The sequence below is a fragment of the Vipera berus genome, assembly GCF_964194415.1.
Source record: "Vipera berus genome assembly, chromosome: 4".
NCBI classification, from domain to species: domain Eukaryota; kingdom Metazoa; phylum Chordata; class Lepidosauria; order Squamata; family Viperidae; genus Vipera; species Vipera berus.
Genome location: NC_138206.1, coordinates 82,950,557 through 82,978,276, shown reverse-complemented (window position 1 = coordinate 82,978,276; position 27,720 = coordinate 82,950,557). Strand labels below are relative to the sequence as shown.

General features: G+C 40.4%; 1 protein-coding gene across 1 annotated transcript; it reads left to right on the top strand.

Moving 5' to 3' along the window:
- Positions 1–4,647: 4,647 nt before the first annotated feature.
- Positions 4,648–27,521, top strand: LOC308667456 (magnesium transporter NIPA1). Its single transcript, XM_081326674.1, has 5 exons — positions 4,648–4,856; positions 17,003–17,050; positions 19,094–19,184; positions 20,687–20,847; positions 22,833–27,521. Exons 1-5 carry the CDS (start codon positions 4,691–4,693, stop codon positions 23,342–23,344), a joined length of 978 nt encoding a protein of 325 aa, XP_081182800.1. The 5' UTR covers positions 4,648–4,690; the 3' UTR covers positions 23,345–27,521.
- The last annotated feature ends 199 nt before the right edge of the window (positions 27,522–27,720 follow it).

Sequence of the window (27,720 nt, the reverse complement as noted above, 5' to 3'; positions counted from 1 at the left end):
TATAATAAAAATACAAAAATACAAAAGTTAAGAAAAAATTAAATTATTGCCCAAGTAAAACAGTAAAAATATACAAATATTAAAACCCTAAGTTAACTCCCCATCAGGCCAGGCCAGCTTGTTCAAATAAATGGGTCTTTAACCCGCGCCAGAAGGAGCGGAGATCCGGTGCCATCCGGAGCTCAACCGGCAGTTGATTCCACAAAGCCGGGGCGCCCAAAGAGAAGCCCCTCCCCCTGGGGGCCACCAGCCCACATTCTCTGACCGGAGGCACCCTGAGGAGGCCCTCTCTGTGGGAACGCACAGGGCGGAGGGGAGTCGACACCGGCAGCAGGTGGTCCCCAAGGTATTCCGGACCCATGCCATGTAAGGACTTAAAAACCATCACCAAGACCTTGAACCTCACCCGGAAGACAACTGGTAGCCAATGCAGCTCGCGGAGCAAAGGTGTAACATGGGAGTACCGGGAAACTCCCAAGACAACTCTCGCGGCCGCATTCTGTACCAGTTGGAGCCTCCGAGTGGTCTTCAAGCGAAGCCCCATGTAGAGAGCATTGCAATAGTCAAGACGAGAGGTCACGAGCGCATGAGTGACCGTACACAGGGCATCCCAGTCCAGATAGGGCCGCAACTGACGCACCAGGCGAACCTGAGCAAAAGCCCCCCTAGTCACGGCTACTATGTGGTCTTCTAAGGTAAGCCGTGAATCTAGGAGGACTCCCAAGTTGCGAGCCCTATCCACAGGGGGTAAAAACTCACCCCCCACAGAAAGCGATGGAACATTTTGAATGTCCCAGGATGCCGGAATGTACAGCCACTCAGTCTTGTCAGGGTTGAGTTGAAGTCTGTTCCTCCCCATCCAGACCCGAACCGCCTCCAGGCAATGGGACATCACAGCGAGGGCATCACTGGGGTGGTTTGGGGTCGAAATGAAAAGTTGGGTATCATCAGCATATTGATGATACCCAACTCCAAAACCACGAATGATCTCACCCAGCGGTTTCATATAGATGTTGAACAGGAGAGGCGAGAGAACCGACCCCTGAGGAACTCCACAAACGAGAGACCTAGGGGTCGATCTCTGCCCCCCTGCCAACACCGACTGCGAGCGTCCCAGGAGATAGGAGGAGAACCACCGAAGAACCGTGCCTCCCACTCCCAATCCCCTGAGACGACGCAGCAGGATACCATGGTCGATGGTATCGAAAGCCGCCGAGAGGTCTAATAGGACTAGGACAGAGGAATATCCCCTATCCCGGGCCCTCCAGAGATCATTCACCAGAGCGACCAATGCCGTCTCCGTGCTGTACCCGGGCCTGAAACCCGATTGGTACGGGTCCAAATAATCCACTTCATCCAGGCCCAGAGGGAGCTGATGCGCCACCACACTCTCAACAACCTTCGCAAGAAAGCGAAGGTTGGAGACTGGACGAAAGTTGTTCAACACAGCTGGGTCCAAGGCAGGCTTCTTGAGGAGAGGTCTCATCACTGCCTCCTTCAAGACGGTGGGGAAATTACCCTCACTCAAAGAAGCAGATATAACCGCCTGGAACCAGCCTCGTGTCCTCTCCCTAGCTGCATAAACCAGCCAAGAAGGGCACGGGTCCAATAAACATGTGGTGGAGCTCAATCTCCCCATAATCCTGTCCACTTCATCAGGGGTCACAGAATCAAACTCCTCCCAGATAACATTGACAAGACCGCCCGTGTCCTGCTCGTCAGACTCTGCCCAGCTGGAGTCCAAACCGGTCCGAATCTGAGCGATTTTATCCGACAGATGTTGACCAAACTCCTCGGCACGACCCTGCAAGGGATCCTCTCTCACCTCCTGACTAAGGAGGGAGCGAGTCACCCTAAACAGGGCGGCCGGGCGATTATCTGAGGACGCGATGAGGGAAGAGAAGTAATTACACCTCGCCACCCTCATCGTTGCGAGATAAGACCTAATATAGGTTCTTAACCGCAATCGGTCAGATTCAGATCGGCTGGACCTCCAAACGCTCTCTAGGCCCCGTTTCCGACGCTTCATCTCCCGGAGCTCCACGGAGAACCATGGAGCTCGTTGGGATCTGCACCGGGTCAGGGGCCGCAAGGGTACAACTCGGTCCAGTGCCTCAGTGGCTGCCCTTTCCCAGGCTTCCACTAAGGCATCCGCCGAGCTGTGAGCGACGGAGGCAGGTGGGGATCCCAGCGCTGCCTGGAACCCATCAGGGTCCATTAAGCGCCTGGGGCGGTACCATCTAGTTGGTTCCGCATCCCCACGGCGGGGGGGTGGCAAAACGGAAGACCAGCCGCAGGAGGTGATGATCGGTCCATGACAGGGGCATAATAAATGGAGAGCCCCCACCAAGATCATCGAACCACCGTCCAGATAAGAAAACCAAGTCAAGGGTGTGGCCTCTCTCATGAGTTGGTTCAGAAATTACCTGCGTCAGGTCCATGGCCGTCATGGAAGCCATGAACTCCCGAGCTAACTCAGATGACCCTCCCAGGGATGGTAGATTGAAGTCACCCAAAACTAGAAGTTTGGGGAACTCAATCACCAAACCGGAGAGGACATCGAGTAGCTCAGGCAGGGCTGCCGCTGTGTGACTAGGCGAAACGTACACCAGCAGCAAGCCCAACTGCGCCCCCGGACCAAACCTCAAAAAGAGAGACTCACAATTTTGTTACGCTGCTGCCTTATTGTACAGTTGTTGAAAATCATTTGAAAAATTGACAAAAGTGAAGGGGGTCTGATTACTTTCTGAATGCACTGCATGTTTCCATATTTAAGATCAGTAGACCATATCTTAGGCAAGATGATGCTTTGATTCTCTGGAATATTTTCTCTTCACTGGCTCAGGGAAAACTCTTTTTTTTATTGAAAAGTTTTAACATACATTTTATCTTTAACAATCCCCCCTCCCCCTCCCCTCCCCATCCCTCCCTACCCCTACCCCCCCCCGACTTCCCAGAGCTATGTACAAGGTATAAAAACAAAAAAAAAACAATCATGAACATCCATATGCTAACAATCATAAACTCTAAGATCTATCGCTCTCTAGCTCATATAGGATAACTACAAGCACTATTAATATTAAATGTGGAAAAAAAAGAAAAAAGAAAAAAGAAAGGAAGACTTATTCAAATGCTACATGAAACATTTTAGTCCCATATTTGTTCTGGATATACTCAATCCATTTTCTCCACTCCATAATATAACGTTCTTGCGAGTGATCTTTCAAATAAGCCGAGATCTTTGCCATCTCTGCCAGGTCAGAAACCTTTAAAGTCCATTCTTCTATAGTCGGCAGTTCCTCCATCTTCCAATATTGACCTATTAAGAGTCTTGCTGCTGTAATTAGGTTCAACATCAACTTAGTGTCCACAACCGTAGCATCTGTAATTATGCCCAACAAAAAAAGTTGCGGACAAAACTTTATCCTTTGCTTGAAAATCTTCTGCATGTTCCACCAAATTTTTATCCAAAAGGCCTTAACCTTTTTACAAGTCCACCATATGTGAAAATATGTTGCCTCTTCATCGCCACACCTCCAGCATTTGGGCTGATAATTATCCTTGTTCATATTAATTTCAAAAAAATCCTTCATCCGCTGTTTACATTCTTCCACATTTCTCTGATTTCTAAACAAATTCTCATTTACGCGCCACGAGCGCCTATCTCTATTGTCCTTATTGATCTCTAACCAAACTGGACTATGATCAGAAATAGCTCTTGCACAGATCTTCACCTTCTTAATCCTAGAAAAAAAGTCATTAGTCAGCAAAATAAAATCAATCCTAGAAAAAGATTGATGTCTATCAGAAAAAAAAGTATAATCCTTTTCATGCAGGTGTGTGTCACGCCAAATATCTCGCAATTCCAGATCATCCTTCATTTCAAAAAAAGATTTAGGCAATCTGGCATGACTCGGAGCACGCTTGAAAGAACCAACCTTATCCATTTGGCTCAGGGAAAACTCTTGTGACCTTGTGATTTGAAGCTGAAGAGGAATAAAGTTCTTTTGGCTTAACGAGGTTTTGGACGCCTTTCGTTCTTTTTCTGCAATTGTTAAACTGTTTCCTGGAAGAAAGCCTCATTTTCACGGAAACTGTCTGGAGGGGTAAAGCCTGGATAGAATTGAGCATTTAAATCATAAAGGTACCCGTAATTTGCGCGTGAAGATTATTTTGCGCTAAAAGACCAACGGTTCCAGCCCATAACAATATTCTAAGCTCCGTATTCTGACTGACGCCACCAGCCTGCATGAGCATGACGTCATGGTGGAAGGCCATGATGTCATGGTGCAGAGTGCGGGCCACTTACTCGCATCGTCGCGCAATTTTCTGACCAGCCTGATCTTGCGAGGGAATGCTGAGAGTAAAGAGAGGATCCTCTGCCCGCGCTCTGTTCTCTTTCCACTTCCCTTGGCTGTCAGGGCAAAGACCCCTCGGTTTTATTGAGTGGTGGTGCCAGAGGGCACTAAGATCGCAGCAGCAGCAGCAGCAGCAGCGGCGAGCAAGCAGCAGCAGCAGCAGCAGCAGCAGCAGCAGCAGCAGCAGCAAGCAGCTCTGGGGGAGGAGTTTGTGGTTCAGGGCGGATCCCGCAGAGCCGCTGCTGGTTGCTGGCCGGCTTAGGAGAAAGAGTAGAAAGAAAGAGGCTGGCCGAGCAGCTGGGCGTCCTTGGTGCTGGCACCGCCGCCCGGGCATGAGGATGGCTGTCGGCGCAGCAGCGGCTCCAGGAGACGGAGGCTCGCCGAATCCCGGTCCTGCTGCGGTCTCTTTGGGCTTGAGCGTGGCTGTGGTGTCCAGCCTGGTCAATGGCTCCACGTTCGTGCTGCAGAAAAAGGGAATCGTGCGGGCAAGAGGACGAGGTATGGCCCCCTGGTCCCCGTCCCTTCGGGCTGCAGCAGAAACACTCTGATGGCTTTGCAACAGCTAGCATCCTATGCCTGGTCTCCCACTTCGCCGAGCCCACCCCGGTTTTCGTACGCCGCCTTTCCTGGAGCCCCTGCTACCCTACACGGAGGTCATCCTCCGGGAGCGATTAATCAAAATATTTAGCAAATCCAGGCCTCGCGACTGCCTTCCCCGATCAACACAATGCTTCCAGAGTTGCCTGACTACAACTCCCAGAATTCCCAGTCCTGGCGCTAAATTGGGGAAGGCTACTTTAAAGCAGACTATTTCGTTCCAAGGCGTTATCTTTGGTTTTAGGCAGTGTCAGACATAAATATTTAGCATGACCATTGCGAATACACCTTGCAATCCTTCTCCGGTTTGGATCACCACCACGATGGCTAACTCATCAGCTCTCCAATCCAGCCACACCCCCTCCTTTATTGTTTTCTTTTTCAAGTTTGTAATGATATCTGTACTTTTTCAAAAGTCAGTGCTTTTATGTCTGCATTATGAATGTAGGCACTTGATTTGCAAAAGGATTATAACTGAGCATGAATGCTAAATAAAATCTCTCAGATGTCAGGGGCCAGGAGTTCAGGCAGCCTTTTCAATATTTCAAATGCTATTTTGTCCCCTTATTCCAGCAGATGCTATAGCATATTATTGGCTCAGTTTAAGTTTGTAATTTCCATTTATAATCTGAATTTATGTTTTTTTTTTAAAATAAATTAACACCAAGGAGTTTCTTATAGAATCACTGAGCTTGGACAAGACCATTTACACCAGTGTTTTTCAAGGCAACTTTTAAGATCTGCTGACTTCAACTCCCAGAATTCCCCAATCAACCATGCTGGGGAATTCTGGGAGTTGAAATTCACATATTTTAAAGTTGCCAACTTTGAGAAACATTGATTTAGAATGTCAGATCTAATCCATTCAGGAATCCAAAAGAAAACATGCTAGGCAAAAGGTTACCCAACTTCTGTGGGAATACATCTAATAAATGGAAACCCATCACCTCTCTGGAATAATTGATTCTATTTTCACATTGCACATACTTTGAAGATATTTACCTGGATTGTGCTTTCCTGTAACTTAAACTACGTTTATAATCTAGATTCTTATAAAGCACTAAACAAAAATATATTATGTAGATCTGATCATAGATTCAGAAATGGTTTGCTAAGTCGCACATAGAGGACTTTGTATAAGCAAAATACACAGAATTCATCCATTACTCCCAAAGGGTTGTATAGCCTTTTGCACTGTTCTTTGACCTTTGGTAATGATCATTATGAATCCTCAATATAGCAAACACGCAGGCCCCCAAATTCACATTTAACTGTATTTCTGTTAATGGGCCTTTTTTCTCATTCACTGAGAAAATTCTCCTATATTCTGAAATCAGATATAGACAGAAAGGTGATAGTTGCATTTCTAATATAAACTCTTGCATGCCAAACTGGTCTTTGGGGGAATACTTGCATTTAATCTGTACCCAATTCTGTTACAAGGCCATTAAGTTCTGCATTCCAGAGCAGTCCTATTCTACAGTAGACTTTACATATTGGATATTTCTGTGATCCCCCTATTGGCTCTACCTAGATAGACACAGTACCAAAATATTATTCTCTAAAATCCATCTACAGTATTTGATTGTTTGAGATTAATAAATGAAACATTCAAACAACAAAGTAAATAGTAATTTATTTTGATAGGCTTCTCTTCAAATTAGAGAGCAACTTGCATTATATAATACAACAAGCATTTCATTCTTAGAATTATTTCACAAATTATTTAATTCATGAAGAATGTGAAAGTATCACATAAAGTTGAAATATATTTTTGGTCTCAAAACAGCATTACCAGTTTTATTTACAGTAGACTTAGCTGATAATCAGTATGTAATGTGCTTGTTCCATTCTGGAGAAAGTGACTGTATACCATGATAGAACTATTCCCATGCTTGCAGAAGAAACTGCAAATATAAATTAATTTGCTTGTGAATACAGTGGTTTTGGCATTGAATTATTAAGAAATATAGTTGAAAACCCACTGAAATAATTATTCCTGTTCCAGTGTAGCAGGAATGTATATTTAGGTATTTATTGTATTAGTATTTATTGAATCAGGAACTGGAAGATCCAGGTACAATTCCATATTGTAGTAGATTTATGCTGCCTTATGGGATATTTATGCTCCTGGGAAGAATCATGGAATTGAGAGTAATTAAAGTGAGAAATATTATCCACTTTCTTTGGACAAGAATATGGAGTAATATACTCTACTTAATCTATGCCTACCACATGGACTACATGGTGGCTTGTGTATTCTTGATATCCCACGTATACAGGACCTTGATTATGTATTGGCAAGGGAAATTATAACATTTTACATGGTCAGTAATTTTTAAGTTCTCAAAAATCTTATATACTGACTTGATTAGCATAACACTTGAAGTCATGATTTGGTTTGATTATTGACTTCTCATAAGCTATAATTAAATTGTGGTCAACGAAGAGTCTTAACCACTAGTTATGTGATCTAAATAACTTTTAACCATATCCAGCATGCAATCTAAATCCAGTTTAGTGCTTATCTTGCAGTTAAGCAATTATATGACTCTTCTAGGAAAATGAGATGGGATAGAAGACCAATGTCATCGTTATAACCACATATGCAGCAGCATCTCTGCTGATATTGCTTCGTTAACTCTTGCTGATGTGTGTATGTTATTTCCAAAAAATTAATTAATGGCATTATATATAGATACAACATCAAACACACTGGGCAATATAAAGTTGTAACTCATTGGTTTTCAGGTATTTTATCCTTGAAAATCTCCTCCTTTCATAATTGAGATATAAGAATAATTCAATTAGCATAGAAATATCAAATAGCAATTTCAAAATAGAAAGCTATTATTGTTTGGAAAAGAAAGATCTATTTGATTGTTTGCTTCAGGAATCCATTTTATTTCATTTGTACAAGTAGCTAATTATTTGGAGCTCATGCTGACCAGCTATTCTGTACTCATCTTTCACAGGGGTCACCAACCTATGGTCCGTGGCCCACTACTGGGCCATGGTCTCTTGGCTTGCATGAGTGGCTGACCTGTGTACTTACACCCCCTACTCGCACGAGCGTTGTGTCACACGTGCACCAGCAATGCCGTAAGCATTGGGTGGGCACCAGTGGCGTAGCGTGGGTTGTCAGCACCCGGGGCAATTTGCGCCCCCTAACCCGGTGACGTCATGGCACCGCCGAAAAGACGCGCCCTGCAGTGGCGTAGACTTTCCAAGAAGAGTCGCGCGCATGCGGGATGCTTCCGGGTCCCTCTCGAGGGCGGCTGGGCGGGGCTCCGACCTGCAAGAGCCGCTGCATTCAAGCTCGCACGTGAGCCCCGCTAAATAAAGCCACGCATGCGCACGAAGCTAGGCCAGCAGGCCGGCGGGTCCGTCTTCGCTCAGCCAAGCCTGCTGGGGCGCCTGCGGGGCGCTTGCGGTTGGCCTGAGCCTGGGCGGAGAGTTGGGCGCTTCTATTTATTTTATTCAGTTTATGTGGCCGCCCATCTCACCTGCCGGACTCGTTTCGCTTTGCAAGAAAGAGCAGCTCGAGAGCGGAGCCAAGCCGACTCTGTGCAGCCCTTGGGGCTCCCTGAGCAGCTCAGTGCGAGCGCGCCCCCCCCAGATGTTGCGCCCGGTGCGGCCGGCCCCCCCTGCACCCCCCACGCTACGCCACTGGTGGGCACTAGTGTTGCCACAAGCGTACCTCCCATTCGCCCTAGTGTCATGGCGTTGCACGGGCGCTAGCAATGCCATAAGTATCAGGTGGGTGCTAGCATTGCCACAAGCACACACCCCATTCACAGTAGTGTCGTGGTGTCATGCCAGTGCTATCGTCTCTGCAAGTGCAACATCCCCACTTGCGCTAGCATTGAGGCATTGTGTGGGCGCTAGTGTTGCCCGAGCATTGCATGGGCGTTTGTGGCCCTGTTTGCATCAGATGTGCAATCACGGCACTGTTCATGCATGCACTGTCCCATTCGTGTGGGTGCGTGCTCATATGCATAAAGGCGCCTCCACCCCCCCACCCCAGGCTGCCAAACCAGAAAGTTTGGGGACCCCCTGATCTAGTGTCAATGTTTGCAGCCCATATGTCGGAAACTTGACATCTAGCATATCTAGTTTGCATTTTCCACAATCACTTGTGATAAATTCATGTTCCACTTTTGCTCTGTGTAAACAATTTGAAACAAAAAAGTAGGATTGGATTTTTAAAGAGCTTATTTAGTTCACTTATCATTGTTTTTGTTTTCTTTTAAAGATTATGAGAGTAATAATTACTATGCATTAGGTTTTGACAGCTTTTTAAAAAAAGAAATAGAATTTGGAGACTAGCAATAACATAAGAATCTACTGGATTGAAATTTAATCCAGCATTTTGTTTACCATAGTGGCCAATCAGGTTCGTCTGGATTTTGTAAGCAGAACATGGAAACACCCACTCTCATCCTGTTATTATTTTGCATTTGAAATATGGAGGCAGGGTTCCTCAAACCATTCATATACATTGAGTCTTCAAGACTTAAAACAAGGGTCCCCAACCTTTCTGGGTTGGTGGCCTGGTGTGTGTGTGTGAAGGCGGCTTTACACATGCGAGCATGTGCATGTGGAAATGGGGCCGTGCGTGCACAAATGGGGCTGTGATTGTGTGCTCAATGCAAATGGGGCCACAAATGCCTGAACAAAGCTTGGGCGACACTAGCATCAGCGCAATGCCATGATGCTAGTACAAGTGGGGATGTTGCACTTGCAGCAACGATAGCATGACGCCATGAAGCTAGCGCAAACGTGGGGTTCACTCATTCTTCAAATTAACCATCCAGTCAAGTGAACAAATATATTCTACTGTATGTTTTAACTCTTCATCCATTGGATGATTTCTTGTCCTCTTGTCTTGATAGAGGGGGGAAACAGATTAGTCTAACATTAACAATGTCAATTTTACAAAGAAGAGTTAGCCATTCACATTCACATAATCAGAACTGATGAAGCTTCTTGGATGAAAAGCAAAAGTTTTTCTTATTCTTCTTCAAGGGAAAAAAACATAGTCCAGTTACCTTTGGAAAAAATAACTTTGAGACAACCATGACCTGGATTATTGAGAATCTCCGTAGACATTCAGCTATTCACATTAGTTCACATTCACATTGGGCTTCATGCTTTTCCTTACTGAATACTTACAATCTGCTGTTTTTACTGCTCATATACTAAAATCCTAAACAATGCAAATTTTGGATAAAAGATGGAAGTTGGGTTCTGAATAGGCAGCACCCACTTGGCAATAATTGTTTGTGCTTTCTGAAATACCTTCCAGTATTTTCTGTACTCCCCTTTGTGGATTACTGCCTTGTCGCGGCGAAGGGGCTTGCATAACTCAATGAAGCTATGAGCTATGCCATGCACGGCCACCCAAGATGGACAGGTCATAGCGGAGAGTTCTGACAAAACATGATCCACTGGAGAAGGAAATGGCAACCCACTCCAGTATCTTTGCCATGAAAACCCCATGGACAGTACCAAAAGGCAAAAAAGATATGACGCTGGAAGATGAGCCCCTCAGGTCGGAAGGTGTCCAATATGCTACTGGGGAAGAACAGAGGGCTAGTACTAGTACTGCCAAAAAGAATGAAGCGACTGGGCCAAAGCTGAAAGGACACTCAGCTGTGGATGCATCTGGTGGTGAAAGGAAAGTCCAATACTGTAAAGATTTTTTCTCCATAGGAACCTGAAATGTAAGATCCATGAATCAAGGCAAGCTGGACGTGGTCAAACAAGATGACAAGACTGAACATCGACATCTTAGGAATCAGCGAACTAAAATGGACAGGAATGGGTTAATTTAATTCAGATGACCATCAGGTATACTACTGTGGGCAAGAATCCCTCAGAAGAAATTGAGTAGCCTTCATAGTCAATAAAAGAGTAGGAATAGCAATACTGGGATACAATCCCCAAAATGACAGAATGATCTCAGTTCGAATCCAAGGCAAACCATTCAATATCACAGTAGTCCAAGTCTATGCCCCAACCACCGGTGCTGAAGAGGCTGAAATTGACCGGTTCTATGAAGCCCTACAGCACCTTATAGAACTAACACCAAAAAATGATGTCCTTATCATCATGGGGGATTGGGATGCTAAAGTAGGAAGCCAAAAGATAACCAGAATAACAGGCAAGTTTGGCCTTGGAGTACAAAATGAAGCAGGGCACAGGCTGATAGAATTTTGTCGAGAATATGATGGTCATAGCAAACACTCAGTGTCAACAAACCAAGAGATGGCTCTACACATGGACATAAGTAGACGGCCAACACAGAAATCAGATTGACTATGTGCTCTGCAGCCAAAGATGGAGAGGACTCTATACAGTCAGTAAAAACAAGACCAGTAGCTGACTGTGGCTCAGACCATGAGCTTCTTGTTGCAAAGTTTAGGCTTAAATTAAAGAAAGTAGGGAAAAGCGCTAGGCCAGTCAGGTATGAATTAAATCATATCCCTGATGAATACACAGTAGAGGTGACAAATAAACTTAAGGAATTAGATCTAATAGACTGAGTGCCTGAAGAAATAATAATAATAATAATAATAATAATAATAATAATAATAATAATAATAATAATAATAATAATAATAATAATAATAATAATAATAATAATAATTAATTCTATACCGCCCTTCTCCCGAAGGACTCAGGGCGGTGTACAGGGCAATACAATAAAATACAGTATACAAAAGTTTAAAAAATATTAAATACTACAGCCCAATTCAATGTTAATACAATAATATTAAAATACCCCTAAACCCATCAGACCAGGCCGGCTTGTTGAAATAAGTATGTTTTTAGGTCACATCGGAAGGAGCGAAGGTCGGGAGCCATCCGGAGCTCAACCGGTAAACGGTTCCAAAGGTCTGGCGCTCCCACAGAGTACTCCCTCCCCCTGGGGGGGTCGCCAGTCGACACTCTTTGACCGACGGCACCCTAAGGAGGCCCTCTCTGTAGGAGCGCACTGGACGAAGGGAAGTTAATGCCGGCCGCAGGTGCTCCCGTAAGTAACCCGGACCCATGCCATTTAGGGCTTTATAGGTCATAACCAGCACCTTAATCTTACCCGGAGGACAACCGGAAGCCAATGCAGCTCGCGGAGTAGAGGTGTTACATGGGAGCATCGGGAAACCCCCACCACCACTCGCGTGGCCGCATTCTGCACCAGCTGGAGCCTCCGAGTAGTCCTCAAGGGCAGCCCCATGTAGAGAGTGTTGCAGTAGTCCAAACGGGAGGTCACGAGTGCATGAGTGACTGTGCGCAAGGCATCCCGGTCCAGATAGGGCCGCAACTGGCGCACCAGGTGAACCTGGGCGAAGGCCCCCCTAGTCACAGCTCCTATATGATCTTCCAAAGAGAGCTGTGAATCTAGGAGGACACCCAAGTTGCGAGCCCTATCTACGGGGGGTAATATCTCACCCCCCATAGTTAACGATGGAATAATCTGAATTTCCCGAGACACCGGCACACACAGCCACTCAGTCTTGTCAGGGTTGAGCCAAAGCCTGTTCCTCCCCATCCAGACCCGAACCGCCTCCAGGCAGCGGGACATCACGTCGAGGGCATCACTGGGGTGGTTTGGGGTCGAAATGAAAATCATCAGCATATTGATGATACCCAACCCCAAAACCCAACCCCAAGAATTATGGATGGAGGTTCGCAACATTGTACAAGAGGTAGATACTAAAACCATCCCAAACTAAAAGAAATGCAAGAAAGCAAAATGGCTGTCTGAGGAAACTGCAAATAGCTGAGGAAAGAATGGAAGCGAAAAGCAAGGGAGAAACAGAAAGATACACCCAGTTGAATGCAGAATTCCAGAGAATAGCTAGAAGAGATAAGAATGCCTTCTTAAATGAACAATGCAAAGAAATAGAAGAAAATGATAGAATAGGGAGGACCAGAGATCTTTTCAAGAAAATTGGACATATGAAGGGAATATTTAATGCAAAGGTGGGCATGATAAAGGACTAAAATGGCAGGGACCTAACAGAGGCAGAAGAGATTAAGAAGAGGTGACAAAACTACACAGAAGAACTATACAAGAACAAGCTTAACATCCCAGATAACCACAATTGGGTGGTCACTGACCCTGAGCCAGACATCCTAGAATGTGAAGTGAAATGGGCCTTAGGAAATCTGAGCAACAACAAAGCTAGTGGAGGTGACAATATTCCAGCTGAGCTATTCAAAATCTTAAAAGACAATGCAGTAAAAATGCTACACTCAATTTGTCAGCAAATTTTGAAAAGTCAACAGTGGCCACAGGATTGGAAAAGGTCAGTTTATATTCCAATTTCAAAAAAAGATAGTGCCAAAGAATGTTCAAACTATTGCACCATTGCACTCATTTCACATGCTAGTAAAGTTATACTTAAAATCCTACAAGCTAGACTCCAGCAGTATGTGGATTGAGAACTACCAGAAGTACAGACAGGACTTCAAAGAGGCAGAGGAACTAGAGATCAAGTTGCCAAAATACACTGCATCATGGAGAAAGCTTGGGAGTTCCAGAAAAACATCTACTTCTTCTTCATTGACTATGCTAAAGCCTTTTATTGTGTGGATCACAACAAACTATGGCAAGTTCTTAAAGAGATGGGAGTACCAGACCATCTTATTTGTCTCTTGAGAAACCTATATACGGGTCAAGAAGCAACAGTGAGAACTGGACACGGAACCACTGATTGGTTCCAAATTTGGAAAGGAGTATAGGAAGGCTGTATACTGTTGCCCTGCCTATTTAACTGATATACAGAGCACATCATGAGAAAGGCAGGGCTAGATGAATCAAAAGTTGGAATTAAGATTGCCAGGAGAAATATCAACAACCTAAGATATGTAGATGATACCACTCTAATGGCAGAAAGTGAAGAGGAACTAAAGAGCCTCATTTTGCAGCTGAAGAAAGAGAGTGCAAAAGTGGGGTTGAAACTCAACATTAAGAAAACCCAAATCATGGCATCCGGCCCTCTCAATTCCTGGCAAATAGATGGGGAAGAAATGGAGGTAGTAGCTGATTTTATTTTCCTGGGCTCCAAGATTACCACAAACAGGGACTGCAGCCAAGAAATTACAAAACGCTCCTGGGGAGGAAAGCTATGGCAAATCTAGACAGCATACTAAAGCTATAGCAAATCTAGACAGCATACTAAAGCTATGGCAAATCTAGACAGCATACTAAAAAGCAGAGACATCACCCTGCCAACAAAAGTGTGTATAGTCAAGGCCATGGTTTTCCCAGTTGCAATGTATGGCTGTGAAAGTTGGACCATAAAAAAGGCTGAGCACCAAAGAATTGAGGCCTTTGAACTATGGTGCTGGAGAAGACTCCTGTGAGTCCCTTGGACTGCAAGGCGTTCAAACCAGTCAGTCCTAGAGATCAACCCTGACTGCTCTTTAGGCCAGATCCTGAAGTTTAAACTCAATACTTTGGCCACCTAATGAGAAGGAAGGACTCACTGGAGAAGAGCCTAATGCTGGGAAAGATTGAGGGCAATAGAAGAAGGGGACGACAGAGAATAAGGTGGCTGGATGGAGTCACTGAAGCAGTAGGCATGAGCTTAAATGGACTCCAGAAAATGGTAGAGGACAGGAAGGCCTGGAGGAACGTTGTCCATGGGGTCGCAATGGGTTGGACATGATTTCGCAACTAAACAAATTTCCTGTATTATGCAGAGACTGAGGCAGAAAACAAGTCAAAATTAGTAGTCATTAGAAATGTCTTTTTTTATTTTAAAACTTTGCAGATTAATAAGATTGTCAGAAAACTTAATAGCCTTTGTTAATTTGCTAATTGAAAGGGCAAATACAACATCCCTATATCTTTTTTTTAAAGCAAAGCTAAAGTTCATATGCCGGACCTACCTATATTAGCAACCACATTATTGTTGGCTTGTACATACCATTTTAAAGATATGATCACATTGGTTCAAGTGAATGAGATGCTCCTATAACCCAAAATGCATGCTATTAATTCATCCCTGCCAAAATAGTTATTTTCATCAGACTTAGTTCATGATGAACTTAGAACACTAAGTTCTGTTTTATCAAATTTATCATGAAGACAGCATAGTAGGCTGCCATAGGGGTGAAAAATTGTGAGATAGCTCCCCCATGTTTATATACTGCAGGTGGGTATAGTAAAGATGGTATATTATTTTTTTGTCTACTTGGAAAATGATGTGTTGCACTTTAATAGAGGAGACAAACTTTTGCATATATAGTATGACATATATTGAGTTCCTTTTGGAAGGACTAGCAGTGGGAGATGATGTCTAATACAAGTGCATATGCTGCCTTCAACATATATGTGTTTAATTGATGGAGTCATGTTACTGACAAGATAATGAATTGCAAAGAAATTGTTATTAATACATAAGTTAAACATTTTGTTTCCATTTCTTTACAACTGCTGATAAAAAATGGCCTGGCTATGTTCAAATTATACACACAAGAGAAAAAGCTTAGGTGAGGGGGAAAGTGTTAATTCAATCTATTTATGAATATGAATGAATATGTCCATAATTGCCCAGTGTATTTTAACAATGATATAGAACTGTGCTATGAGGAGCTTATAATTTACATTTCTTATTCTTGGGGAAGTAATGACAGAAAGAAAATGGATTGAAAAAAGTAGATGCAAAAGTAACATTAGATAAATATGAGAAAATATAGTTGCATATCCTTAAGTAGTTTATGAAAAAAAATGCTTAAGATTACCACTTCAGATAGACGTATAAAATCTGCAAGACTCCAGATAACCACTAAAATAGCCATGAGACACAGTTCCTGGCTGAGGGAGGTGACCCCCAGCCCCTCCAAGTCACACGGGATGATGTGTGCAGCTGTTCAGGGCCAATCTGTGCGAGGTGGTGTGTCTCCCACAATGCACACCTATGGCGCACAGCTTGCAGTCACCAAGCCAGATGCCGATGCGGGGCGGTGGAAGGGCACGGGCGGCAGGCAGGCCGAGGCGGTAGCAGGCGTTGCAGGCCAGGCGCTCCACGGCGGTCACAAAGCTGCACAGGGCGAGGCGGGGCAGCACAGGTCCCGCACTGGGTAGGCCACCAGCTGGCCTGGCCCATGGAAGGTCAGCCACCCGCCGCGTCCCATGCGTGCCACCTCCGCGCCCAGAGCCTGCAGCCGCACCACCAGCACCACCTCCGCCCCGCAGCCCACCCTACGCAGCCCTGCCATGTAGAGTGGGCCCCGTGGCTCCCAAAGCACTGTGGCGTTGCCACTCCCGTCTGCTTCAGGTATCTTCAGGACTACCGTTAAAAAGAGGTGGAGAGGGAAATCATGTCCACCAGGTCTCGTCTCGTCTCCCCATTGGGCCAAGGGTCTCGCAGAGGGCAGGGTAGACTTGAAAAATGTGAGTTATTTGAGGTGGGGGTTTCTTTGCCACTGTGTTTTCTCCTTCTGACTTGTGGTCAGCCTGGCTGACATGGGTGAGCACGAGGCAGGAGTTGGCAGGGCAGAATTAAGTGCTGCTCCCCACCTCCCACTCCTGGTCCTATCTTACTTACAACTAGGAGATGGTGTAGTTGGGCAGCAGGGAGGTGTGCAAAGTTCCTGCCAATTCGCCTTTGTTGCAGACAACTTGCATGTGTAATGTTTGCCGGTCGGGTTTTCAGCGCACTCTGCAGCAATTCCTATTGGCTTTTGAAAGCCAATAGAGGGAGTAGCACAGCTTGTGCAAAAGTTGAAAAAATCCATCAAAAAAGGTGCCAGAAGTCTGTTCTGAGCATTCTATGACAAAAAAAGCCCTGCTAATAACCATACCAGGGACATGACTATCTTCACTAGAAGCAAACAATAAAAAGTAATACTAATTATGGTTATACTCATGGTTATACAACAAATATTTGCATTGGTTCATGCACTTCAGTTAAATAACTCTGTAAGGCGGGGTAGTGGTAAAGTTAACATATTGTTGAAGCTATAGAAAATTGTACCTATAAAATATAATTTAAACTGATGATCCATTTTTTGATTTTTCACCTATCCAGGGACTTCATATTTAACTGATATAGTGTGGTGGTCAGGTACTATTGCTAGTAAGTATATCTTCTATATTTGAACAATTTTACATCTTAAAACCATATTGAAGGACTATAGTTTTCTACCCAGATGTGTTAAGACAATAAGATCAGTAGTGATGATTGTAACTCTGGTCCAATATATCTATTTAAAGAAAAGCTGCTGACATGTTCAGTCTAGGATACTGTTTCATTGGTATTTTTCATGATACATTTCTGGCTGGCAGCATTCATTTCACACCACAGGATATGGTGGCTAAACTATATACAGTATCCCTCCCAGGCAATATAATTTAAATATAAATATAAATTTAAATATAAAATTGTTTTTATCCAGGAACATCTATGGGGAAAGTAAAAATCTATATGATTTGCCATCATATTGGATGATAATTGCTGGAAGTAATTCATATCAAAAATACATCTGGAGGAACCAGACTGGAGAAGGTTGAATCAGAATGTACCTGAAATCATCTTATTAGATACAAAAATGTATGGGCAATGCATAGATATTTTTTTTAACAATTACAGTTTTGCAATCACATTTTCTGTATAAAAAAGTTGTTTCTCTGAATTTGTCATAGTTTATTAAGCAGCAATATCAGAATGATTTTCCAGTGCTTTTTTCCCCCCTAAAATACCATTTTTACTTCTGGTATAATTAACACCTTTGGATTTTGTGGTTTTTCCCATGCAAGTACTAATCAAGACTATTTCTGCTATCTTTTTCAAAATTAGCCAAATTTATCTAAATGCTGTCATCTGGAAATGAACTTGTGAAAAGAACAACAGCAACAAAAAACCTAAACATGATGGGTGTAACAATTTAGATTGCTTGTAATTCTTTTTGGTTGGCTGATAATATTATAATCCTACTGATAATATAATCCTAAACATACAGTAGATCAATTTGCTGTTCTACAGATATATTGCAATTCCAAATTTTCTAATCGGGTGCCTTGTAGGCTAGGAATGCCCAAAAAATGTAATTCAGACACTCCTGGAAAGCACCAGATTGGAACAGGTTAAATTAGGTCTTAGGAAATGAAACCTTCAGCTAGCATAAAATGTATTAAGAATATACCAAAATACTTTACACCAATGCAGAATAGGAGTCATTTTAGTTCAATATCCTCTACACTGCCAGTATTCAGGATTATTTACCAGGAGAAGGCATCACATTTGCATCTATAACTAGAAAATGGAACTATATATCCAAAATAAATAATTTATTAAGATCTAAGAATAGTCAATGCGATTTTGTGGAAAGATGAAAATAGTACCCATTGGCATCTGTGAAATGGCATATGATGTCAATACATTATGATATAATTGCAGAAGTGGCAGGAATTAAATACTGCATGTCATTTGCATCATGATAAGACTGGTGCAAAATACCTAAATCCATGCTATTTGCATACTTGAACTCATAGCCCTAAAAGTGTTCCATCTTGTTCTAGTGATGTCAATCTTAATGTTGCTTGCATGTAAAGGACTGAGAATCATTGCAGCTTCCTAACATTTTCATTTCCCTTTTGTCCCTCTGGTTTATCAGGGTTTCAAAACAAAGGGCCAGAAGCAAAATCAGCAACTCTGTTGCTTCTGAGTTCCAGAGCTATGAATGCTCAACTTTTCCCTTTTCAACACCCAAACTTAAGAGATCATTAGCGAGCTATACTCAGCAATTGTTGAGTTTTTTTGGGGTGGTGGTGGTAATATACTGTTGTGATTTAGATATGGAAATACAGTGGTTATGGCTTTAACGACAGTGCCATCATTCTTTATACTTCTTAAGGCTAAAAGAAAAAATACTTTCTTCTCACTATTTACTAGTTTTCCTACCCGTGAATATAAAGGACAATCATACTAATTAATTAAAATGCAGGTAGAAAAACACACCGCAGGTTAAAACAGGAAGGAAATCATACAAAATAAAACTGCCAAGCGTGAGGTAATAAAGCAATAAAATGCCAAAACTCTGCAGTCTAAATCAGTTGTTCCAAAAATAATGAAATGTTTTGTTTTGTTTTCTGTTCACATATTTGTGTTTTTTCCCCACAGTGGCGCTTGGCCAGATTGGGAATTTCTTAGCTTATACTGCAGTTCCTACTGTTCTGGTGACTCCGCTTGGAGCACTTGGAGTCCCATTCGGGTAAGGATTTTTTCTGTTCTGCCTTGTTTTCCCTTTCTTCAAATCAAATTATCCATCTGAGTACCTATATTCTATGCAACTATGTTCAATTTTCTTGCAATTATTATTTTTACTTGTAGTACCAATAAGTGTTTAATTTTTTATCTGTTCTGTTTTGCATTAAAAATGACCTATTTTTTCCTTATCTTCCCTTTTGTTCCTTATTTTAAGAAAAAGAAATTAGTTGTTTTTTAGATTTCTTTCTGTCCTCTAAAATGTGCAGATGAAGCATTCATTCATTCATTTTTTTATTTTTTTTAGCAAAGAAAGCCATTATCAAAGGTTTACTGTGAACATGGACAGATGTTTATATCCCTAAATACTGAAATGTAAAATGTGCACAAACCTCTCAACTACTCAAAATAAAATGTGCTTGGATTCTCAGAGATCCTGGCTAAATGAGGTGCATCCTTTGAATTTTTCATTTAGTTAAGTGGCTCTCTTGGTGTTACTTCATGTTGTGGAATTGTATCCAGAGCTAAAAACTGATTCAATCCCCAGAAAGTTACATAAAGAAGACAGAGTGATACTTCTAGGACTTTGCCTCAGATAGCTAGCTATCCTTTCTCAAATAAATATTTAAGTTAATGTCCAGATATTATATTCCTTTTGGGCATTTTTGTCAGAAATGGCACTGTCCTCTCTCTATCCAAAGAACCATGAAGTGACTCTCAAGGGCAGGTAGGGTTTTTAAAAAAGATTTTACATCTCTGGTGCTGCACATCATGTTGAATCTCTTAAGAAAACATATCTTGTATAAACAGCTATAAGAAATGTTCTGTTACTTAAAAAAATTGTCACATGTAATTTGCAGGAGAGATCAAGTCAGAGTATTTTTCATTGATACAAAATGCATCAGGGAAGCACTCTTTTCCTATCTTGCATTCCCACTTGCCAGGCCAAACTCAAGTATCGAAATATATCCCATGTTGCTAGCTGGGGAATTCTGAGAGTTGAAGTCTACATATCTTAAAATTGCTAAAGTTGAGAAACACTGGTTTAAACAAATGAAGAGAACTACCTTCTGAAGCAAACACTGTTGAATAATTTCTTAGCCTGCAGCAAGGATTTCCAAAAGAGTGATCAAACTCTGAAGAAAATAGCCACAACTAAATGATCTATCTTTATGTGTATCATGTAAAAAAAATGGTTAGGATTTCCATCACATAGTTGCTACTTTGATTTTTGGAACTCTCCTTTGTGAATAGTCTGCCTTACAGCAGAGGTCCCCAACCTTTTGGGCACCAAGGACCAGTTCTGTGGAGAGAGGTTTTTCTATGGACCAGAGGGGGTGTGGTTTTGTGTGCTGCCTGCATCTCACGGATGGGGCTTTGCTTGTTTGTGTGGACTGGTTGTTGGCATGCCACAGCCTGGTAATGGTCCTTGGACAGGGGGTTGGGGACCCCTGCCTTACAGCTCAGAACACCTGATTGAAATGTTCTCTTTGATCCTCTCTTTCTAAGGTCCATTTTAGCTTCCTATCTACTGAAAGAAAAACTGAACATTTTGGGTAAATTGGGCTGCCTCCTGAGTTGCGCAGGTTCTGTTGTTCTCATCATTCATTCTCCAAAGTCTGAAAGTGTCACCACTCAGGCTGAGCTTGAAGAAAAGCTTACAAATCCAGGTATTTAATTGTTTGGGTTAACCACGTTGACAAGTAAATCTGAGTGACAAGACAAAAATGAAAAGAAACTTAAATTGCTCCAACGTATAATGTTGGCTTACTTTTTATTTCTTGCTGAACAACTTTTTGTTCCAAAAGGAATGCATCATTTTTCCCTCCTCTTTCATCTTTAATTATGGAAACTCATTTGCTCCACAGTCCTAAGCATAACTACCTTTTTAAAAATTACCATTGGGAAATACATTAGACTTACAAGTTTTCCAATAGCTTCTGTATAAGACAAGAATAACATAAAAATAAGAAATAAAATTTAATGGAAAAATTACTTAAGCTTAAAATAAGCTTGTTTTGCTATTGGGTAATTTTTTTATATAATTCATTAAATAATAAAGAATGAATTAATTAATTAATTTTTAATGGGCATGTATTTAATTACTTTTTAACTTTTGTAATTCTGTGTTTTTATTCTTGCCCTGTACACTGCCCTGAGTCCTTCGGGAGAAGGGCGGTATAGAAATATTAATAAATTAAATTAAATTAAATTAATTGTACTTCTGTATAATTTCACTCAGTAGGATTTAAGCAGTTTTATTACTTGGGGTTACAAATAAGTACTATGAATGTAAAAATTCAACCAAGGCTGGAAATTAAAATAATAAATAATGGTTTTGGATGTAAAATTATTGTTAGAACTCATAGAATAAAGGAGAATGTATTTTCTCATATTTATTTCAGTGTACTTTAAACACAAAAGAAAGCAATTCACTGGTCTATTCCAATTGTGTTTGGGATTACAGCTCCCAGACTATTAGCCAAAAACCATGATAGCTGGAAATTCTGGAAATTGTACTTCCAAAAGGACCAGATTGGAGAAGATCTAAATTCAACATAGTTGATTCAATGGTGAGCAAACCACTGACTGCTTCCAAGAGTAGGCATGATTAATAAGCTGTTTGTGATTATCATAGAATGATAATGCAAACTTTGGACTGTAGTTTTATCTCTCTAAAGAAAATTAAAAAATAAAGTGATGGTCTATGTGTAATTACTTATAGTTTCAGACAATTTCCAGATAAAGGCGGAATTAAAGATCACAAAATTACATTGCTTAAATATGCCTGATGACTGACTGGCCCATGATAAATAACATGGAAGATAATCTAAATGTTCTCTGCAGTATTCAGTTTACATATAAACAAAAACATGCATTTTGAAAGAACATTTTTCTGAATCAAAAGCATAATTTGCCATGATAAATTAAATAACATATTGTCAAAACCAGGACCACAATTTAGGATTACCTACCATGGTTTGATTCAGATGGAAAACAGTAACTTAAGAGAAGGAATGGGCATCTGCAGAAAACCTCACGGTACTTCCAGATGTAGTCTTTCCAAACTTTATTCTTTTCAAATATGTTCGTGTATAATTCCCATTACATTGACATGTCAGCTGAGAGTTAAAGGACATTGCAATCTAAAGACCATTAAGATAGGTAAAATTCTTTATTAGAGAAGTGTGATTGGACACACAAGGAATTTGTCTCCAGTGCATAATCTCTCAGTGTACATACAAGCAACAAGTGAGAAATCATGATCATAATCATAAAATGTAATTATCATAAAAAATACTCAGTGATAGTCATAGGATACTAAATAATCAACATAAATCAAAGCAATCAGCATAAATCATGAGATGCAAACAACAAAGGTATAGCCATAAAAAGCTAAGGAAATAGGTAATAGGAAAGATGAGAAGTATAATAGTAATAGTAATATAACCTGACTGATGATGACGTTTATTGCAAAATAGAATTTGGAAAGTTATCAAGTTAAAGCCAGTGTAAGTTAATGTCATATAAACAATGTGCAGTATGGATCATTGTGATTTCTAGCATTGGGGTAAATGTCATATAATATAGAATTGTTTTCAAGAAATATTATTTGGTTGAGCGTAATTATGCTATTATATTCTTTGTTTTTCAGTATTCGTGGGTTACCTCTGTATTGTGCTTCTCATGCTGCTTCTACTTATCTTTTGGATTGCACCAGCTCATGGACCCACTAACATTATGGTTTACATCAGTATTTGCTCATTGTTAGGAAGTTTCACTGTGCCTAGTACAAAAGGAATTGGACTGGCTGCTCAAGATATCTTTCACAATAATCCATCAAGTCAAAGAGCATTATATCTCTGTTTGGTTCTGTTAGCAGTATTGGGATGTAGTATAATAATTCAGTTTAGGTACATCAATAAGGCACTAGAATGTTTTGATTCCTCAGTGTTTGGTGCCATATACTATGTAGTATTCACCACTCTTGTCTTGCTGGCCTCAGCCATTTTGTTCAGAGAATGGAGTAATGTTGGTGTTGTTGACTTCTTGGGGATGGCTTGTGGGTTCACCACTGTATCTATTGGAATTGTTCTTATACAAGTCTTCAAAGAATTCAATTTCAATATTGGTGATTTGAATAAGCCTAATATGAAGACTGATTAAATTCTTAATGTTGAAAGGAATTGGATAATCCAGAAAATGATAATGGCTTCAATTTTTAGGCCATAGAAATGATAGCCTTTAATTTTTAAACTTTGAGAATAATATTACCTTTCATTCCTTGCTAGAATGTGTGAAATGAATTAATGTTCTTAATTCAATTTCTCTAAGACTTGTGATTTATAAACCTCATAGCAAATAAGATAAGAATTACATCATCACAGAAGCTGATGTGTTTCTTTATCCTTAAACATCATCTATGTAGCGTAGGACTGAATTATTTTGGTCTATGAAGAACCAGGAATCTTTTCAAATGGTTACTCAGAATCTTCTGGTTATGAGAATCAACTGTCAACATTTGTGTTTACAACTGAGCAGGTGCCATGAGTGATCAATAGCCCTTTTTAAAAATGTAGATATACTTCAAATACTAGAAAGGGTTTTCTATTTATCTTCACAGTTATGATTCAGATTTTAGTATTCTTCCAGGTGTATTTGAAGATTCCACAACTGTTGCTACAGACTGTGTATTGATATGGTTTATTGTTTCTCTACCTTTGTAAAATGGACCATGACATGGAATTCATAATTACGGTATATCCAAAACTAGGTTTATATTCAACATGTGTTTTCTCTCATACCATCTGAAAGTTGCTCACAAATTTAAATATAGCACTTAGTTGACAGCTATGCCTTTTGTTCAGGAGCTTATATTTAATATAAAACAATGTAAGGAATGTGTTAGATCATAACCACTTTCTACCTTTTTGGTAGATTATTTGTAAACAGCTGGAAACTACTTCAGTGCCTTTTCTATTCTAATGAGATAACTTTCATGGAGTGGTTCATATTCTCTAATATTTGGGTGTCCTCGTGCTTATCAATTTAACCAAGCAGAGAGACACTAATATGGTATTTAAATTATTATGGGGTAACTTCTATGCACTTCCAGCTAGTGTTTGTTTAGAACAAAAGTATTCTATTATAGTAATATTCAGTTATGTTCCCTAGACAGTTTTCCCTAACAAATTCTAGTATAGCATCTTTTGTCAGGTTTTGAACTGGCACTTTTAGAATTAAACTAGGCATTACAAAAGGAATTTGTAAGAGGAAAGAAAAATGTTCTTCGGTTGAGGGAAAATTACCTAGATTTACTAAGTGATTCTTCAGCAGGGCCTAGAAATTGTTGTCATTCACTTGGAAGAACAGAGAAAAACAATGGGGCTTCTGCTTCCACAATACCAGTGTTTCTCAACCTTGGTAACCTTAAAAAGTGTGAATTTCAACTCCCAGAATTCTGGAAGTTGAAGTCCACACTTTTTAAAGTTGTACTAAGTATAAAAACCTCAGTATAAATAACTGCTAAGTTAAAAGAACAGAAACGAAGAGTTGTCTTTTTCCTAGATAATTAGATTTGATTCAATAGCTATGATTGTTTGCAGGTTCCTCATTATGACTTGAATTAACAATAGTGGTCTGACATAGAAATAGCAGTTTCATGTCAGTGTCAAAGAAATACTGTATAAATAGATACATGAATACTTTGCCAGAAAAGGTTTTATTTATTATTCTGTATGCCCTTTTGTTGAACTTGTAAGCATGCATTATTTTTTAAAATCACTACATTTGAAATTTTTGAATTCAGGAGGCACATGACCAAGATATGTTTGCAAAGGGAACAAGGAATAAACCATGTGCCTAGTACAAACTCTCCCCTTATATACATTGGGATGTCATGATGCAAGTACAAAATATTGACATTTGTGTCATCTCTTGAAACATTTTATTGTTTTGGCATCATCAGAGTTAGGAACAGACTCCAACTAAAGTCATAGGTGTCAATCTGCACTTTCAAGCATTTTTAAGCATACAGTACTTTATCTTCACAAGTAGTTTCTGACAATAACATTATTTGCAGTGCAGCCACAAGGTTGTATAGAATGGTTGTTTTCTCAATCAATATACACAATCAGTATAGAAATCTTATGATTCCTTTTAAATTCTGAAAATTGCAAATTGGAGATGATTTTTCTAAAATAAAACAGCCTTTCGCATGTTAGGGATTAAAACTGACTGTATGTATGTATGGTATGTATTTTTAAAAGATTAAAACCCATACTAATAGCTATTTGAACACTTGGAACATTAAATATATGAGAGTATGTTATGGGGGCAGCCTGAATGGGGCTTCTTATTCCCTATAATGGACACTATGGGAAGGAAAATATGCATCAGAATGTAGCCAGTCATAAAACATCTATTTTACAAAGAGCAACTGGGAAGTCATTCTTTCTACCACACTGTGTTGTTCCTACTACTCAAGCTGACTTTTATGGTTTTTACAGATGGGTAGATATGCTTCAGAACAAAGCACTGGCCTACAGTCACAGTCCCGTTTTTATTTTCTGAGATTACCTGTGAAGCTCTGTAATGGACTCAGATTTCTTTGGAAATAAATCATTTTGAAGACTGGCTTCCTTTTAAAATAAAACACACACACATACACTCAGATGGGCAAAGAGCCTGCTAAATGCCAAGGTAGGAGTCCATAAACAGATTGGCTTCTCCCCCCACCATCAGAATGATTTAGATATCAGGTCGTGCTTGAACTGGACAGACCCCTTTCACCCTGTACATATACTATATGGGTAGAGGAAATGCATGCTATAAATTCAACATAATGGCAGTCTAAAAATAACTTGTGAAGTAACTTTTAATCAATTTTAATGTGCAAACACTGGTTTGGCTTGCTTATTTATTCATTTATTTAAGAAATATCTGTTTTATCTTCTGCCAAATGGTTTTAGGTAGCTTAGAAGGCAGTCATTATTTCTAAAGGTCATTAAAATCTTCCTGCAACGTGTGGCATGTACAGAGAGGTTAGAACAGACATGTCAAACTCGTGATGTCACGTGACATCATGCACCGTATCGGAACAGTTTTGCCATTGCCAGCAATGGGGTGGGCGCGGCTTCTGCATGACCCATCCGGCCAGCAGTTTGACACCCCTGAGTTAAAAGAAAAGCGTTAATATGGAGGAGAGAAAAATGTTTGAGTCTCTCTGATTACTTGAGAGTTCTGCTTGAGCTGTGATCCATTCACTAGGTATCATGCATATCAGAGAAAATTCTGAATGTTTATAGCATTTTGCTCTGATGAGTTGGTATGGGCTTTTAGCTCCTGCCCTTAATTAGTATTCATATTCATAATCAGTATTATTATTTAAAACTATTTTCCAATCTTACTTTTTAAACAAAATATGCTTGACAGTCACACTTTATTCTAGCTTTTCAGTTTTGGTGATTTCAATTTTGTTTTCTTTGACATATTTAGGAACATGGTTTGACTTTTCTAGAAATTATCACAAATTACAGTTTATTATTTATGTCACTTTTCCCTCTGTAAAGAAATACCTAGTTTAGTATGCTGTATTAATGCACATTTAAAATAGTATACACATTTAAAATCTTCCACCTCTTCTTTATTGATTGAGGCATTTACTGGGACATCTTGGCTGGGGTATCTAATATTTGTTTAGAATGTTATGAAGGAAGTTACTATCCTCCAAATAAAGCTTCGGGGCAAAACTGTATTTGTAAGCAGTGATACAATTTAGAGGTCGTTTTGGTTTATATGCATGTAACATTGAAGAGTAGAATCTTGTTTTTACAAGTTAAAATGTTTTAGAAAAACTAAGCTATTACATATAAGCTATTACAAAATCTTGATCTAAAACAATTAAACTATTAGATTACACCTACCAGCCAGCCAGCCCTAGCTATGGCAGCAGTTAATTGAGAATCAATTGACACCGTAACACATTGCACTAAACCACATATAGTTAGTCTGGCTTTGGCTTCATTTGTATGAACCAGTCATCATAGCTTATACAATAAACTTTGAAGCAAACTGTGGGCATGTGCCCTGTGCCATTCAAATTTCTTTGTGCTGCTATTACTCTTCAGTAAAGCATTATAGATAGAGAAAACTTTTTGATAAGGATGACATATTATTTTGTTGTTTATAATCTTGGTTTTGAGTTTGATGCCTTTTAAGTTGAGACAGCCTTATAGCTAGATTCCGGAAAGTTGTAATGTATATATTGGCATTCCATATAATTTATATCTGTAGCTTCTAACTTTTTAGATTATACATTATAGAAATACTTATTTTTGCTACTTATTTTAATAAATAGTATTCTTTTTCTCCCTTTTGATTTTCTCTCTAGAATTATCATCAATAATGATGATGTTAGCACTGGACTTTACTTCCATTTCCTGATTTTTTAAATGTATTTTTTGGTTAATATTTTGCTATTTTTTAAAAAATGACTCTTTAAGTGTAAGGACTCATTCTTACTGGAAGTTAAAATCTTTAAA

Coding starts and splice junctions, on each gene's coding strand:
- LOC308667456 (XM_081326674.1), top strand. CDS start 4,691: ATGAGGATGGCTGTCGGCGCAGCAGCGGCTCCAGGAGACGGAGGCTCG. Junction 17,051..19,093: donor GTGGTCAGGTACTATTGCTA/GTAAGTATATCT, acceptor TTTTCCCCACAG/TGGCGCTTGGCCAGATTGGG. Junction 20,848..22,832: donor AGAAAAGCTTACAAATCCAG/GTATTTAATTGT, acceptor TTTGTTTTTCAG/TATTCGTGGGTTACCTCTGT.